The 19254-nt window shown below is 38.8% G+C and overlaps 1 protein-coding gene across 1 annotated transcript; it reads right to left on the reverse strand.

The window, feature by feature from the left end:
- Nucleotides 1-16566: 16566 nt before the first annotated feature.
- On the reverse strand, nt 16567-18819 carry LOC110683714 (amidophosphoribosyltransferase, chloroplastic-like). Its single transcript, XM_021860108.1, has one exon. The coding sequence runs from the start codon at nt 18574-18576 to the stop codon at nt 16891-16893; it is 1686 nt and encodes a 561-aa protein (XP_021715800.1). The 5' UTR covers nt 18577-18819; the 3' UTR covers nt 16567-16890.
- Nucleotides 18820-19254: the final 435 nt, after the last annotated feature.

Raw genomic sequence — 19254 nt, forward strand, 5'->3', positions numbered from 1 at the left:
ATATAGCAAAAAGTGTGTTATGAGTTCAAGTAATTAAACATGATATTGTGAGAAACCATACATAATCAACGTTTTATTATGCCCATAAATATAAGAGGTTTTGTTTTTTTTTTTTTTTAAGATGAATGTAATTGGGCATGAGGAACATGATAAGTGTTCTATAAGTATAATTTTATATAAGCATATTTTTGCTAAAAGGAACACGTTACTTGATACATGACATTGGCAAAAGAATTTATGGTTTAAAAGTTGCAAGGATTTTAAAAGTTGTTAGATTGATTCATTCCATACCCCTATATGTTGATACCATCCTGAAGATGGATATATTACCATATACTAGTTGTAAATGCTCTAATTTAAAATTGATGTCCTAAGAGTACAACATCAATAGTTGATGAACCTATAGCATGCCTGAAGCGTTATAAATCAATAGGTTCTAAAGATAATTAAGTATCTTTGAAAAGGAAATGAGTCACTATTGACAATGACAAATTTGAGGAAGTGGTAAATATCATTACATTTCTAGAAGAAATCACTTTTAGTGAAATTCATATGTTTCATGATTATATAAAAGACTCTAGAAGAGTGAAGCTCACCAAATACACTATTTAAGTTTTTAAAGATCCAGAAGATCATCACCTACTAGAATTACGAGCAAGTGATTTACGCTTGTATAACAATTCTTTTGATTGGGACTATTATATGTCAGCACATATGAAATAGGAGAAGAAAGAAAAACGTACAACTACACAGCATATGTCTCCCCATTGACATTGATCCCCAGAAGAGAAAATATTATTGAAAATTTAATAATAAATACACTTGAAATATAAAGTTAATGAATAAATGATTCTTCATCGAAATTGTTCTCCGGAAGAGATAAATTTCCTCCCAATGAAATGAATTTTGATGCAAATTTATATACTAAGTTGGTATAGAATTAGACGCCCCTATAAAAGAGATATTTTACCAACTTAGGGGGAGAAGAAATAGCAAAAGTTGGGAAAATCGAAAAAAAATCAAATATAATAAAGAATATTTATGATCCCTATAATGGTAGTTTGAAAAGTTATATATATGCCAACTTTTGTATATATATTATCAAGATATGTTGCACATTTATGATTTGATTTGTATTCAGTTATGACTCATGTTTCATAGTGTTGAAGATACATTTTGGTCATATTAATTATGTGTATACATTGAGATAAAATCTTGCCAATTGTACTTGAATCACTACATCTGAAGTGTAGGTTGTATATGATCGGTTCCAAAATAAAGATATGTTTAATAGATATGATATTTGGCAAGATAGTGCAGTTGACACTAATAGTGTAATAGTATATAAATACCATAGTGTATGAAATAACCTAAAATTGGTATAGAAATCTGAATTATTATAATAGATGGTCTATGATGTAAGAAAAGTTATGATGGTACCAATGAGATTGTATTTAGATATCATAGTTGATAGGCTTATCGCGTACCTAACAAAAATAACCTAACTATTCCTTCTAACTGTGTAGTAGGGCAAGTAAGGATCGAATCCCAAGAGACTATGGTTCATTCAATTAATCAGACTCAATTAATCACTAAGCACGTGACCAATCAATAATGGATGATAATAATCAACTAATATATTAAATAACACAATCAACTAGAGGAAATATTAATCAATAAACTAAAGCATCCAAGATCAAGCATCACCACGATTATGATTGATAAACTAATAAATCTACCCCCAATATATAAATCAATTGACAAGAAGAAAAGCAATCCCTAATAATAATACCAAAGGTCTCTTCCGAGTTATCAATGGCTTCCCAAATTAACTATCAAGCCTACTTCCGTGGAATCAAGCGAATAAGGGACATTAAACACCATGCCTAGATTCCTAATTATTCAATCATCTACTTCCGTGATGATCTTCAAACCCTTAATTGAAATAACCTAATCCCGTTAATACCCAACTTCCGTTGCAATAAGAACAAAGGGATGATAACAATACTAATTATTCCTAATCTAGTATTGGCATAAACACAATCAATTAAGCATGTCAATTGGGATTATTATTGGGGAATTTAAAGATCTACTTTATACATCAATCATAATCGGGCTTAGCAAGATCCCGGATTAAGGAAACTACTCACACATCATAATAAAATCAAAAACAAGATCTAATAGAGAACACATAATTAAAGAACTATAAAATAAATAAAAGAGATGGAAAGTAAGAAATACCAAAAACTTCAATTGGTGATCTTAAATTCTTGAAGAATAATTAAATTAAACTAGGATTAAAGATTGAAATTTGCTTAAGAATAAAACTAGGGTTTTGAGAGAGTATTTCTAAGTCTAAAGGAAAAGCTAATGAAAAACTTAACTGTCTAAAAGTTAATTACAAAAGGGTATTTATACCCCCAAAAGATAATATTTCGGAAAAATAAGAAAATACGCGTTCTTGAGCTTTGCCCGGTCTGACCGGGCGGACCTCGCCCGATCGGGCGGAGGAAGGCTGAGAAAACTACGCAGCATTTCCTTCTTCGCCCGGTCTGACCGGGCGAACCTCGCCCGGTCGGGCGCGCGTAACACGTATCCAGAATTGCATCTCATAACTTGATTTCTTCATCGCCCGGTCTGACCGGGCGAAGCCTGCCCGATCGGGCGCGCGTTGCACCGTTCAGAATTGGGCTTCTTCCTGTGAACTCTTCATTGCCCGGTCTGCCCGGGCAAGCCATGCCTGGTCGGGCATTCCACATAAATTGCAGTTCTTGGCTATCAACTCTTCCGAATCTACTAAAAACACGTCCAATTGCCTAGAAACGCTTCATATTCCTGAAAAGTTTACTAAAACAATCGAATACACTAAAGAAGAGATTGTTAGCAAGAAATAGCTCCGTAGAGCTCAAAACCATGTAAAATCATGCAATCAAACCGGGGAAAACCATTGTATAAAACACGTATATCAAATTCCCCCAAGCTAAACCTTTGCTTGTCCCTAAGCAAAGCAATGAATAAATAAATCAATACTTCACCCCAAAAGCAATTCAAATCAATAAATACGATTAAAGGTAAACTCGACAGTTATGCATCAAAGTCAACCAATCAAATCCATCTAACTACTCATCCTGTCTGACAATGGTCAAATAGAGCAAACCACAAGAGCATATAGAATTCAAGACTAGTGTTCACACACTCAACTCTCATTTATGTGGCGAGTAAAAGATATACTCGATCGCTCTCCATCCAACTCCTTTAAATGTGAACAATGCCCTCCCAAGCTCACGCACTCGTGTGTTATAAGAAAACAAGCACTCAACCTAGCAGTCGACTCGAAATATATCAAATCATTCTTTGCATTGGAAAACAACTAATTTCACATTCACACAACTCTATGCACAAAGGTCAGAAGGTCTTCAAAGCTTGTAATGTAAGGCTAGGGTAAAAGGTAGGAAATATTTGGGAAAATGTAAGAGTAAAGCTATGCTTAAGGGAGCCAAAATCCTAATAAATAAAACCAAGGTCAAAAATAAATTAATGACCAAATCATCTCCAACACAACTCAACTCTACCAAAAATTCACCAAACATCCAATTATATTAAAAATTTCCAACACTTAAAATTTCACTCATATATACAAAATATAAAATTATAGAACTTGAGTGAACAAACAAACTTTGAACTCTCTCTTCTTTTTTTTTCTTGAGCAGCCTTCAATTAGAACACTTGAACATTGAAACAATTTTTTTTCTTTTGCTCTTTCCTTTTTTTTTTTTTTCACATTGGAATTTTTTTCTTTGCACAATAAATTTTCAATTTTTTTTCAATCCACAACAATAAGAACAAATAAAAACTTCTCAAATCCACCCAAAATTGTGCAAATTACATGCACACTACAACTCCCTCACCTCACTCACTATTAGCTCCCCCAAGCCAAGCTTGGGACTAGTAACCAATGGGGCTTAAATAGGCTTGTAATGTGGCAAAATAAACAATAAAAGGGCACAAGCAACAACATGGGTAGCAAGAAGGGAACAAATGTATCTAATATCGTCTGAAGGCCACCTAGAGGAACAAATGCCTTCGTCCTCCTCAATGTGCATATTAATGAGTCATGCAAACATTACTCAAAGTTATAAACCAATACTCAACTTCATTGACATACCAGGAACTAACACACATTCCTAACCAAATCAACTAGTCAAGCACTATATTCACAAGTAGTTGGGCAAAATTGACTCATGGTAAGACATCCAAGCAATCAAACATCAAATCATGGCTAACCTATCCACAATACTCGTCATCATATACCAAGAATTAAAACAATTTTCATGAATGGGGCACAGGGAAGCATGATTTATTATTCATTGGATCGTATTTTTGTATGTTTTTTTTTTTTAAGATGAATACAACTAAAATAACTACACTAAAATAAAACAAGAAAGATAAGAGAGATAAGGAGAGAGAATACCACATGTACGAAGCAACTCCCCCAAGCTAAACGCGGCAATGGCCTCATTGCAGCTTAAGGAGAGCATAGGAATCTCGACGGCTCCTCAAAAGGAAGCGGAGGGGCCATCATCATCATCACCAACATCATCATCCTCGACATCATCATCATCAACATCATCATCCTCGACATCATCATCATCAACACCAGCTGTGCCACTGCCACCTGCCATATCTCCCGCACCGGGAAAGTGATACCAAGAAGGATGGGGACCATCCCTCGGGATATACCCTTGCCTGCAGAAGTAGTCATAAACAGGATACATAGACAAGCGAAAATCCTGCTGGCCTGCGTTAAGCTCCCGTAGGTTAGTCTCTATGGTCTGGACTCGGGTAGAAAGGTCCAGCTGACCTACCCTAAGCTCCCTAATACCGGCCATAATGGCCTCGTGATCGCTAGGAGGAGGCGGAGCAAGGGAGGAGGTAGAGGGTCCAGCAGACTCTCTCCTAAAATAGGTCCTAGTGGGGGCAGCTGGTACAGGGGTAGACGAATCACTAGGGAACTGGAGAAGGTAGGAGGGCTGGTGAGGCATAATCTTAGTTAGGTCAGGGGAAGGTAAAGGCACAGAAAGCCTGTTGGTTCTCCCTATGATCCAACTAAATCTATTAAAATCTATGGATAACCAACCCGCAGTAGTGAGATAATGCTGATCTAAGGTAATGGGGCCAGGCACTGGGCATCGGTTGGCTTCATCAAAGCCTTCCCGAAGTGCTAGGTGAGTGACAAGGCCTCCTAGGACGATAGGAATGTTAGAGCGTTCACCATTCGATTTAATTGTCGTATATGTGGTGCCTTGCTTTTTAAGGTGAAGGGCAAACAAGTGTGCAATATTCATTTTAAAGTCTCCATCCTCATCCCCACGCCTTAAATAACTACCTAAGATCGAAATCTCGTCCGACCTAACATTATTAGGTTCGATTCTACCAAAAATAGTCCACCCAGTGAATCTAGTCCACAGCCTAAGGACTGGTTGGTGGATTTTGTGTGAAAGGGCGTGCTGGAAAGATTCAATGTTTTCACCAGTCATGGCAAACCAAAGTTCCCCAGAAATGAAGCTACTAGGTTGCACGGTTAAGCCGGTACAAGGAAGTCCAAACTTCCTAGCAAAGCCTTCTAAGGACATTCTATGAGACCTATTCAGCAACCTATACACAACATACTTCACCAAACCATTCCTACCCTTTTCAATATCAAATGAGCTCAAAAATTCAAGAGTTAAATCTTCATAGGTTCTATAGTTCATATTGAATAGTTGAGACATTCCTAATTTTGCAAACAAATTCTTACATTCCGAATCTATTCCTAGCTTAGAAAGCAATGAACGGTCAAAGAATCGGGTAGGGATTACCTTTCGGCGCGAGAGCTCGATGAACCGCTGCTTTTGGTTTGGAAATTCCGGGACGAAGACCACGTGTGGGTACCCGGTTACACTTTCCAAGTCCAATTGTGGTTGTTGTTGGGGTGTGCTTCTCGTTCTTTTCCTTTGAGACATCTTCAAAAGCTCGAAATTATGTGAGTGGTGAGATAGCTTGGGGTTTTCTTGAGGTTTGAACAAAGAGGAGAGACGGAATTGCAGAAATTTTTGCAAAAATAATGGGTTTGTATGGTGAATTTGAGGGATTTGATTGTTGAATCTTGATGAAATTGGATGGGAGATGAAGTTAGGGTTTTAGAATTGGGGATTTTTAGAGAGAGAAAGAGTAGAGGGTATGAGAGTTTGAGGAATGGAGAAGAAAAGAAGACGCTGAAATCCCTAATATAAGCCCGCAGGATTTCGTCGCGCCCGATCGGGCGATCTTTGCCCGGTCTGACCGGGCGAAGAAGACTGGACTTCATTTCTCTTTTTTTTTTTTTTTTTTTTTTTTTTTTTTTTTTTTTTTTTTTTTTTTTTCTTCAGGTTCTGCTACTCGCGCCCGATCGGGCGGAATTTGCCTGGTCTGATCGGGCGGAGAAAAGCTTAACTTCATACTCTCTTTTTGGCTCTCTGTTTCTCGCGCCCGATCGGACGGAATTTGCCCGGTCTGATCGGGCGGAGAATAGCTTAACTTCATACTCTCTTTTTGGCTTTCTGTTTCTCGCGCCCGATCGGGCGGAATTTGCCCGGTCTGACCGGGCGAAGAGCAAAAACGCGATAACTCGATCTTTGACTGCTCTCTTGACATCCCACTTCGTGCTTAGCTTGATACTCTCTGTAAAACAGCATAACACAGACATAAACTGAAAGATAAAGTATAAAATACTAAGGAAAATAAAAAAGAATCGGGTTGCCTCCCGCAAGCGCTTGTTTAGAAGGTCATTAGCTTGACCGTATTCATCCTCATTGAGTTTGTGGCGGGGAAGAGAATGTGATATCTGACTTCTCTTCAATAGGATCTCCCGCTCGATAGTGCTTCACCCTTTGTCCGTTGACTTTGAAGGTGCCCCCGGTGTTGTTCCATAATTCAATGGTGCCATAAGGATATGCTTTGTAGACCGTGAAAGGGCCCGACCATCTTGACCTGAGTTTCCCTGGAAATAGTTTCAACCTTGAATTGAATAGAAGGACTTGATCTCCTTCTTTGAATTCTCTTCTTATGAGGCCCTTGTCGTGCCACCTCTTTGTTTTCTCCTTATAAAGCTTTGAACTCTCATAGGCTTCGAGGCGGAGCTCATCTAGCTCATTCAACTGCAATAGCCTCTTCTCTCCCGCGGCCTTAGCGTCAAAGTTTAGGCTTTTGATGGCCCAGAATGCTCGATGTTCTAGCTCGACGGGTAAGTGACAAGCTTTTCCGTATACAAGTCTGTACGGGGTTGTACCTATTGGAGTTTTGTAAGCTGTTCGGTAAGCCCAAAGTGCATCATCAATTTTGTCAGCCCAGTCCTTTCTCGTTCTTGCAACTGTTTTCTCTAGGATGGACTTTATCTCTCGATTTGATACCTCTACTTGGCCACTGGTTTGGGGGTGATAGCCAATTCCAAGTTTGTGCTGCACTCCATATTTCTTCAACATTGCTTCGAATCGGCTCTCCATGAAGTGTGTTCCCCTGTCACTAATCAACACACGTGGGATACCAAATCTATTGAAAATGTTTTTCTTGAAGAATTTACTTACCACACGGGCATCATTGCTTGGTGTAGCAATGGCCTCAACCCATTTTGACACGTAGTCAACGGCTACCAAAATGTATCGATTCCCCTTAGAGGAAGAGAAAGGGCCCATGAAATCTATCCCCCACACATCAAACAACTCGACCTCGAGTATGTTGTTGAGTGGCATTTCGTTCCTCTTGGAAATATTTCCCGTTCGTTGACAACGGTCACAGGCCTTGACATAGGAGTACACATCCTTAAACATAGTGGGCCAGTAAAATCCGCATTGTAGGATCTTTGCACTTGTTTTCGAGGGGCCTGCATGTCCACCACAAGGTAAGTCATGGCAATGAGAAATTATATTGCTTACCTCACTTTCGGGAATGCACCGTCTGATCACTGCATCGGCACATAGTTTGTACAAGAAAGGGTCTTCCCAAAAGTGTCGGTGTGCCTCATAAAGGAATTTCTTCCTTTGTTGATAGGAGTAACCGTGAGGCATTGTACCTGTAGAAAGATAGTTAGCTAAATCAGCATACCAAGGAGATTCAACCTGTAAAAGAGCTAACAAACGCTCAGCTGGAAAAGAGTCATCAAATGGGAGGTTATCCTCATCCTCCTCATCAAGGAGGAGGCGAGAGAGATGGTCTGCGACGACATTCTCTGTCCCCTTCGTATCTCTGATCTCTATATCATAATCCTGCAATTGGAGGATCCATCTAATCAACCGCGGCTTGGCATTGCTCTTGCTCATCAGATATTTCAATGCCGCATGATCTGTATGGATAATCACTTTTGACCCAACTAAATAAGAATGAAACTTATCTATTGCATATATGACAGCTAGCATCTCTTTTTCAGTAGTTGCATAATTCATTTGAGCAGGGCTAAGAGTTTTACTAGAGTAATATATAGCATGCAATTTCTTATCCTTTCGTTGCCCCAGGACGGCCCCTATCGCATGATCACTAGCATCGCACATGATTTCAAAGGGTAGGGCCCAATCCGGGGGTTGCATAACAGGAGCAGAGGTTAAGGCCTCCTTCAACCTGTTAAAAGCTTCAAGACAAGCATCATTAAAATCAAATTGGGCGTCCTTAGCTAATAGTTCAGTTAAGGGTCGAGCAATTTTTGAAAAATCCTTGATAAACCTGCGATAAAAACCTGCATGGCCAAGGAAACTTCGTACTCCTTTCACAGAATTTGGAGGGGGAAGTTTCTCTATTACCTCTACTTTGGCTTTGTCCACCTCAATCCCTTTGTTTGAAACTACATGGCCTAAAACGATTCCCTGTTGTACCATAAAATGGCACTTCTCCCAGTTCAATATCAGATTGACATCCTGGCATCTATGGAGCACCTTTGTTAGATTTTCAAGACATATATCGAAAGATGTACCATAAACAGAAAAATCATCCATAAAAACTTCCATAGAATTTTCTATGAGACCTGAGAAAATAGCCATCATACACCGTTGGAACGTGGCTGGGGCATTACACAGTCCAAATGGCATTCTGCGATATGCGAAGGTGCCATATGGACATGTGAATGTAGTCTTTTCCTGATCACAAGGGCGGATGGGGATTTGAAAAAAAACCGGAATATCCATCCAAGTAACAGAAAAAGGAATGGTTAGCCAATCGTTCGAGCATTTGATCAATGAAAGGCAAGGGGAAATGATCTTTACGGGTGGCTTTATTTAATTTTCTGTAATCAATGCACATCCGCCACCCTGTAACAGTTCTTGTGGCAACAGGCTCGCCTTTGTCATTCTTGACAACTGTCATACCTCCTTTCTTTGGTACTACTTGTACAGGACTAACCCACTTACTATCTGAGATAGGGTAGATTATTCCTGCAGCAAGCAATTTGAGAACCTCTTTCTTGACTACCTCCATCATAGTTGGATTTAGCCTTCTTTGAGGTTCTCTAGAGGAGGCATGATCGTCCTCAAGAATGATCTTATGCATACAAAAAGAGGGATTAATACCCTTGATATCATCAATGGTATACCCAATAACATTTCTATATTTTCTTAAAACAGCGAGAAGTTTCTCTAATTCAATGTTATTAAGCTCAGCATTAACAATAACAGGGTATGTATTTTTGGGACCAAGATATGCATATTTAAGATTAGATGGAAGGGGTTTCAACTCTACCTCGGGAGGCGTTGAACTCTCCCCAACACTCGATGTACTAAGGACTTCCTTGACTGGAGCGATGATTGGATTAGCTTTTGCGTCTTCTAGTAGCCTCGTGTACTCCCTTACTTCCCAATCTTCATCATGGATACTTCCTATCAACACCGTTTCAAGAGCATCTTCCTTTTTGATCAGGGGAAGTTGTTCTTGTTGTAGATCATCGAGGACATCCACTTGACAAATAGTCTCACCCATAGACGGATTTCCCATAGCATTCAGTAATGAATACTCCATTTTCTCATCCCCTACTTCAAATGTTATTTTCCCATTCTTCATGTCAATAATTGCACCTGCAGTAGCTAAGAATGGTCTACCAAGAATAATAGGGACATGGGCATCTTCTTCCATTTCCATAACAACAAAATCACATGGAATAAAGAATTTACCAACTCGCAATGGAACATCTTCAAGTATACCGAGGGGAAATTTAACTGACCTGTCTGCAAGTTGCAGAGATATCCTTGTAGGCTTTAGCTCACCCATTTGAAGCTTTTCGCAGGTGGAGAGCGGCATAAGGCTTACACTTGCACCAAGATCGCATAGCGCTCTATTGATCTCTATATCTCCGAGCTTCACTGGGATTGAATAGCTGCCTGGATCACCTAGTTTCTTAGGAAGAGTGTTTTGCAGAATGGCACTACATTCTGCAGTTAGAGAAACAGTAGCATTCTCTGCAAGCTTTTTCTTGTTAGATAGCATGTCTTTCAAAAACTTTGCATAAGAAGGCATTTTAGAAATTGCATCCAAGAACGGTATATTAATGTGAAGTTTCTTAAGGATGTCTAGAAATTTACCGTACTTTTTCTCTAACTTAGCCTGGGCTAACCTCTGTGGGAAAGGGACGCTTGGAATGTATTCCCGTGGCTTTTCTTGAACATCATTCCTTGGAATTAGGCTGTCTGGATCTCGCGCCCGGTCGGGCAGTGATTGCCCGGTCTGACCGGGCGAAGAAGAGCTGCTTATGTTCTTCTGTTTGTCTGGAATTTCTTCTTGCGCCCGATCGGGCGGACCTTGCCCGGTCTGACCGGGAGAAGAAGAAATTCGCACATTCCCCTGTTTTTCGTCGACTGCTTCTCGCGCCCGATCGGGCGGACCTTGCCCGGTCTGACCGGGCGAAGAAGAATTTTGCAAAATCCCCTGTTTTTCACTCATTCCCTCAATATCTATCGTTGATGGTTCCCTTACGGGAAGGCCTTCCAACTGTTTTCCACTCCTTAAAATTACAGCATTCATGTGCCCCTTTTGTGGTTGCTCTGTTTGGCCAGGAAACGTACCCGGTGTTTTTGAAGATTGGCCGACTTGATGAGCAAGTTGGCTTATTTGATTTTCCATGAGCTTATTCTGGGCTTGTAACTGTTGGATGGAATTATTTGTGGTGTTGATGAAGTTCTCCATCATTAGTTCGAGATTGGATTTTTGAGGGGGTGGTTGCATGGGTTGCATGGGTTGTTGTACTAGGGGTGGTCTTGGTTGAAAACCAGGTGGATTATAATTGTTGTTTCGAGGTGGGGGCGGAGGTGGATTTTGCTGAGCTTGGGTGTTTTTGTATGAGAAATTTGGGTGATTCTTCCAACCTTCATTATAAGTATTAGAATGGGGATCGTATGGTCTTTTAGGGTTGGAATTGTAGAAGGCATTGGCTTCCTCAATTGATACCTCATTCGAATTTCGTGGGCAATTAGGTGCGATGTGACCTTGAGTATTACACATTTGACAAGTTTCTAGCACATTATTGGAAGATCCAGTTTGTAATCTATCGAACTTGCTTGAAAGTGCCTGCACAGAACTAGTTAAAAGAGTTAGAGCATCAACATCTAATTTACCTCCTTTCTTGACACTATTTCGGCCGCCTGGGTGATAGTTGTCATTGGCTGACATCTTCTCAACCAGCTCCTTTGCTTCGGTTGGATTTTTAGTTAAAAGGGAGCCTCCAGATGCGGCGTCGATATAGATCCGGAACTCATGGGTTAGACCATTATAGAAGGTTTGGATTAACATCCATTCAGGTATGCCATGATGAGGGCACTGTCTCTGTAACCTCTTGAATCTCCTCCATGCGTCATATAAGGATTCTTCATCTGATTGCCTGAAAGTGGATAGCTCGTTCCTTAATCTTGCAGTCTTTTCTTGTCCCAAGAACTTGACCAGAAAAGCTTTTACTAGTTTATCCCATGTATCAAAGGAACCAGAACCCTCATCTCTTAACCATTCCTTCGCCCTATCCCGTAATGAGAATGGAAAAAGGCGAAGTCTAAGAGCATCATCCGTAACACCATTCAGCTTCATAGTGTCACACTTTTCCAAGAAACCATCTATATGATTCACTGGGCAATCAAGAGGTGTGCCAGCAAATGAATCGTTGGATATGAATTGAATAAATTGCGGTTTCAATTCAAAATTCTGAGCGGTGATAGGTGGTCTAATAATTCTAGAAAGGAGTCCGGTTGTTGTGTCAGGGATACCGTACTCCAAAAGAGACTTTGTTGCTTGGTCTTCCATATTTCTGTTACCTGCTCTTCTTCTACTTCTTCGTCTTCTTGCAGTCGCTTCAATTTCTGAATCGAGAGGCACTAAGTCGTCTGACCCTGAGTGACGTGTTTGCATACAACAAAGAACTAGGCAAAGAACATCAAAAACACAGGAGGCAATAGCCGAAGCAACAAACAACGCTTAGTAAAAACGAATCACGAAAAATCAATATGAAACCGTTAGTCCCCGGCAACGGCGCCAAAATTTGATAGGCTTATCGCGTACCTAACAAAAATAACCTAACTATTCCTTCTAACTGTGTAGTAGGGCAAGTAAGGATCGAATCCCAAGAGACTATGGTTCATTCAATTAATCAGACTCAATTAATCACTAAGCACGTGACCAATCAATAATGGATGATAATAATCAACTAATATATTAAATAACACAATCAACTAGAGGAAATATTAATCAATAAACTAAAGCATCCAAGATCAAGCATCACCACGATTATGATTGATAAACTAATAAATCTACCCCCAATATATAAATCAATTGACAAGAAGAAAAGCAATCCCTAATAATAATACCAAAGGTCTCTTCCGAGTTATCAATGGCTTCCCAAATTAACTATCAAGCCTACTTCCGTGGAATCAAGCGAATAAGGGACATTAAACACCATGCCTAGATTCCTAATTATTCAATCATCTACTTCCGTGATGATCTTCAAACCCTTAATTGAAATAACCTAATCCCGTTAATACCCAACTTCCGTTGCAATAAGAACAAAGGGATGATAACAATACTAATTATTCCTAATCTAGTATTGGCATAAACACAATCAATTAAGCATGTCAATTGGGATTATTATTGGGGAATTTAAAGATCTACTTTATACATCAATCATAATCGGGCTTAGCAAGATCCCGGATTAAGGAAACTACTCACACATCATAATAAAATCAAAAACAAGATCTAATAGAGAACACATAATTAAAGAACTATAAAATAAATAAAAGAGATGGAAAGTAAGAAATACCAAAAACTTCAATTGGTGATCTTAAATTCTTGAAGAATAATTAAATTAAACTAGGATTAAAGATTGAAATTTGCTTAAGAATAAAACTAGGGTTTTGAGAGAGTATTTCTAAGTCTAAAGGAAAAGCTAATGAAAAACTTAACTGTCTAAAAGTTAATTACAAAAGGGTATTTATACCCCCAAAAGATAATATTTCGGAAAAATAAGAAAATACGCGTTCTTGAGCTTTGCCCGGTCTGACCGGGCGGACCTCGCCCGATCGGGCGGAGGAAGGCTGAGAAAACTACGCAGCATTTCCTTCTTCGCCCGGTCTGACCGGGCGAACCTCGCCCGGTCGGGCGCGCGTAACACGTATCCAGAATTGCATCTCATAACTTGATTTCTTCATCGCCCGGTCTGACCGGGCGAAGCCTGCCCGATCGGGCGCGCGTTGCACCGTTCAGAATTGGGCTTCTTCCTGTGAACTCTTCATTGCCCGGTCTGCCCGGGCAAGCCATGCCTGGTCGGGCATTCCACATAAATTGCAGTTCTTGGCTATCAACTCTTCCGAATCTACTAAAAACACGTCCAATTGCCTAGAAACGCTTCATATTCCTGAAAAGTTTACTAAAACAATCGAATACACTAAAGAAGAGATTGTTAGCAAGAAATAGCTCCGTAGAGCTCAAAACCATGTAAAATCATGCAATCAAACCGGGGAAAACCATTGTATAAAACACGTATATCAATAGTATAATAGCATGCGGAATGTAAGTTACAGGAATTTTATGATATCGGTACATAATGGAACCGATGAATAATATGCATATGCATAATGGAATGGACTAATAAGTAAGGGATCTAAAATATATGTACATTTTGATGTCGACATAATGATAATGATCATAAGTTTATCATGGACCCGAAGTCCAATGAAATATGGATTTTTAAATCCACACTATACAATGTCTTGCATCATTTTGAGTCTTATATTCATGTGCATGTGAGTCATAGGTTAATTGTTTATTGCATATATAGCAAGTTAGATGCATTACTCATTGTATAATTTGTTTATATGTTATCATGTTTTATATATCTCATATTGCATGGATTAATTTCTTACAATGGTTGTGGTGTATGTGAATGTTCATTCAAAGTATAGTAAGACATATTTACAAATTTGATGAAAAATTAGAAAGAGATATTTATATTCCAATGGGCTTATAATTGTAATGAAAAATTGATGACACATATTTAATAACATGTTATGAATCATGTAAAAGAAGTTCCTGAAGAACTTATATACGACGTATTAAATGTCTAACCCTACAAATTTTTATGTCTTGAATATTGCAATTATTATCAAACTCTTGAAAAGTTTATGTGACTACATTATTGACATCTCAACCTGAAGTTTGAGCATATGAGAGTTAGTAAGATTTACTATTTGTATTTACAAGAGAGCTATCATGTCAATCATGAAACATCTAAATAATATCAATGAAATACTTATGCGCGAGAATGTTTTCTCATGGTCTAGAAGAACAATGATTAGCGTACATAATTACATGTGTTATATTATTAATTCATACAAGATTGAAGAACAACATTAATATTAGCATGTGTTGCCATATACGTAGTAATTATTAAGAAATGTTTGATCAAATAATGATCATCAATTTCTATTATTCATGGCCTCCAGAAGAAGGCAAAAAGTATAATGGATAAGGCAAATTTAAACAAAGATTTCAAATGAAATGTGGACAAACACATGTCTTATTATCATAAGTATGGTGATATGAAGACTCACTTGCTCGTGTGAAGATGTGAAGATTTAGGAGGATCAAAGATCAAAGAATGATACTTTTCTGCGCCATGTGAGAAGATACTCAACTATATTGGATTTATTGTTGCGACACTAGAAGATCTCAAGTTATGTATTTATCAGGGGGAGAAAATACGCGCTGCACTCTTTTTCCCTTGACCATGGTTTTGTCCCAAATTGGGTTTTCCTGGTAAGGTTTTTAATGAGGCAACATCTCGAGCGTATTACGAAGAATGATGTACTCTTTTTCCTTCACTAAGTTTTTATCCCACAGGGTTTTTCGTAGTAAGGTTTTATTGAGCCACAATCTTCGATAATGGACATCCAAGGGGGAGTGTTATCAAATATTTGTGGATATCCATTATCCTCCTTTGTATCATTCCGGAACAATCTAGATCTAGGGTTTATATTCTTATCCATTCAAACCTTAATATATTGTATTTTATATACCCCATTACATGGAACAGAAATACACTGATATATTCTCTATCAATTTCTCTTATATTTCTCTCTATTTTATAACACAATAATATTTATTTACATATTTTTCCTTATTAATGTTAATTGTTTTTATTTACATATTTTCCCTCATTAATGTTTTTTTTCCCCTAAACTCTTAACATTTATAGCCCTAAAATTATTTGCTCATATTTTGCCTAATGAACGCTACTAACAACTAAAGTTATACAATAACGCCTAACCTAAAAAAACTTTTCAATATAGCTAGTTATGACGCCCACATCACGCGCATTAGTCACCTTAGTAATAAATAAAGGTAAATTGATATGCACGTTAGCCGCTCTATTAATAAATAAAGGTAAATGAGAAATTGGCAAATATAAAGAGGTCACATTGATTTGTCATGGGTGAAAATGCAAAAGTGAAAGTCTAAATGCCTAACTAGGGTATTACTCGTAGAAAAATTCTTTACCCTATCGAACTAGCACCTCTCACAGGTTAACACGCATGTTAAGTTGTCAACACTTAAGAGTTGAGAGTAGTAGAGAAAAATTGTTTGGTTTCTAGTGTTTCTTACTGAACCCAACCCGGCCTAGACACCCGAATTAACACCAGTGAAAATAGTGGTTCATCATGACCTTGGACTACTTGGCTGGAAAATAGAGAGGACAAGGAGCAGAGACACGGGACTTTCATGGTAATAGACCTAATAGTAGAAAATCAAAACACATTGACATCAACAATAGTACTATTTTTCAATTAATCTTCTTCAACTAAATTCAATAATCAATATCAACGACAACCTTGGATTTTAAGCTAGCCAGGGAAACTAGCACGGTCAATAAATGAGTCAAGCCATTATGAAAAGCCATCGCTAAAGCAATGGCATCTACACACTCCACATGTGTTTTTGAGGACTTAAAACTAGCCTTGTTCATCACCGGAAAGGGAGGATGGAGGCAAAGCTGCTAAGGTGCAGGGAAGTTTCTCAGCAATATTCGCTAAACAAAATCAGTCAAATTAAAATGTATCCAGATCAAGAAACCTTGTATATCATGGAAGCAAGAGTACAAGAGGACATAAAAATCAAAATTGTCAAAATGCAAAATCTATAGTAACAACAGTCCTTAAATCAGAACTACTTCTGAGACGAAGCTCAGAACGCGCCTTTTCTAGTCTTCTGCATCTTGGAGTCATTCTTCATTATCTTTCGCAACAAATTAATTGATCCTACATCCAATTTCTGTACGCTCCTAAGAAAAGTTGGGGAAAGGGAGGGGAAGAGGGGTAAGACAATCATGGATAGATAATTATCTGAAACGGTTACAAATACGAGTACTTAGTATTTATGCCTAGGCCCTTGAACCCAAGCACCATCAATGGAATCGAGAACTCCAGTCAAGCCATCGTCAACAAAATCACCAATACTTTTTATTTTTCCCTCCTTGGGCTCAACAGGGTACTCCCCTGAAAAACAAGCATAGCAAAAGCTGGGTGAATCGTTACCCAACATTCTCCTCAAGCTATCAATAGACAAAAAGGCAAGCGAATCAGACCCAATGTACTCCCTAATTTGCTCCACATCCAACCTATTTGAGATGAGCTCTTCGGAACTAGGAGTATCCACACCATAATAGCAAGAACCAATGATGGGCGGGCAAGCAATCCTCATATGTACCTCTTTTGCACCAGCCTCCTTGATCAATCGAACTATTTTCGATGATGTAGTTCCCCTAACAATCGAGTCATCCACAACCACAACCCTCTTCCCCTCCAAAACAGCCTTCACTGGTGCCAACTTAAGCTTCACACCAAAGTCCCTAATCCTCTGGGAAGGCTCAATAAAAGTTCTACCAACATAATGAGACCTAATCAAACCCTGCTGAAACGGCACACCGGCTTTCTCAGCATACCCAAGAGCAGCAACAACACCAGAATCAGGCACAGCAATGACAACATCACACTCAACCGGCGATTCAGTAGCCAAGATTATACCAAATGCCCGCCTAGACTCATACACAGACCTACCAAAAACAATCGAATTCGGCAACGAAAAGTAAATGTGCTCGAAAATACACTGCTTGGACACAGGATGAGGCATCAAACACAATGACTGAACCCCATCTTTGTCCACAACTAAAACCTCACCAGGATACACTTCCCTCTCATAAGTAGCCTCAATTAAATCAAGTGCACATGTCTCAGAAGCAAAAACAACAGCCCCATTACTCCTCCTACCCATCACAAGCGGCCGAAACCCGAACGGGTCTCGAACCGCCACCAGCTTATCCTCTGTCAAAAACACCATACTATAAGCCCCTTCTAACTGTTCACAAGCATCAACAATCCTCAAAAAAAAGGGTCTAGCTTTAGAAATAGCAATCAAATGAAGAACTACTTCAGTATCAGAACTAGTATTAAAAATTGAACCATTTTCTTCAAGATTTTGTCTCAATGCTTTATAATTAACTAAATTACCATTATGAGCAACACCCACTGAGCCGAACCGGTAACCGGCAACAAAAGGTTGAACATTCTTAAGCATAGAAGACCCAGCAGTTGAATATCGAACATGTCCAATCGTTGATTTTCCCGGTAACTGGTCAAGTTTGGTTTCATTGAAAACCTCTGAAACTAACCCAACTCCAGTAATACTCTGCAAAACGCCGTCGTTTACAGTGACGATTCCAGCACCTTCTTGCCCACGATGTTGTAAAGCATGCAACGCTAAGTAACAGAGACGAGACGCCTCGGAGTCGCCGTATATTCCGACAACGCCGCATTCTTCGCGGGGTTTGTCATCGGAGACATCGATGAATTTGTCGTCGTTATCTGGGTGTTGATTTTTGGGGGAGAAAAAGGGGGAAATAGGGTTAATGGAGGATTTGAGGGAGGTGGGTTTTTGGGGAGGTGAAAAGGGGGGAAAACAGGGTTTTGAGAGGGTTTTAGAGGAGAGAGAAGAAGGGTGAGGAGAGAGAAAAGTGGGGTTTTGGAGAGATGGTGAGCTTAAAGCTGTTGACGCCATTGATGAAAGGTTGGAGTTTTGGAGGAGAGAGAAAGTGAAGAGAGAGAAAGTGAAGGATTGGTTATGGCGGGCTAGGGTTTTGAGAGAGAAGGGATGATAAGAGAGGAGTGAGTGGTGGTGTTCGGCTGTAGAGGAGGGAACTCAAATTTGTTTTTGAAACGAGGCGTATTTGGGTCAGGGGAAGGATTATGGATGTTGAAACGCTGCGTTTTGAGGGGTTTTGTTGTGGGACTTGTGTTGGGCACAATTTATTCCAGAAAATAAGGAAAAAAATATCGGTTAACAAAATAATATCTGGATTTGAATCAACGGAGTACTACGTAATATCTGGATACAAAATGATATAAAGATATTATAATTTTAAAAACAAATAACTTTCTTTTTTTATTTGACAGCAAATAAAAACTTAGTTTGATGTTCATAAGTTTGATGTTTTCTATGTAGCCTTGTAGGGTTGATAAATTTGTTTAAACTTATTTGAATGTAATGTGATTTCCCTAAAAAATGGAAAGTAAAATAATTGTTTATTGTATTGTCATTTTTTATTTTTTTTATTATTTAAAAATAGGTATTAATGTCATTCATTTCCGTAATTCAAAAAATAGGTAAAAAAAAAAATTCTTATTTTTCAAAGATTTTACTAGTCTAATCTACATTGTTACTCCCAATCACATCATG

This window comes from Chenopodium quinoa, unplaced genomic scaffold (genome assembly GCF_001683475.1).
Source record: "Chenopodium quinoa cultivar QQ74 unplaced genomic scaffold, ASM168347v1, whole genome shotgun sequence".
NCBI classification, from domain to species: domain Eukaryota; kingdom Viridiplantae; phylum Streptophyta; class Magnoliopsida; order Caryophyllales; family Amaranthaceae; genus Chenopodium; species Chenopodium quinoa.

Excerpts from the sequence above, each read along its gene's own strand:
- LOC110683714 (XM_021860108.1), bottom strand. The coding sequence starts at position 18,576 with ATGGCGTCAACAGCTTTAAGCTCACCATCTCTCCAAAACCCCACTTTT.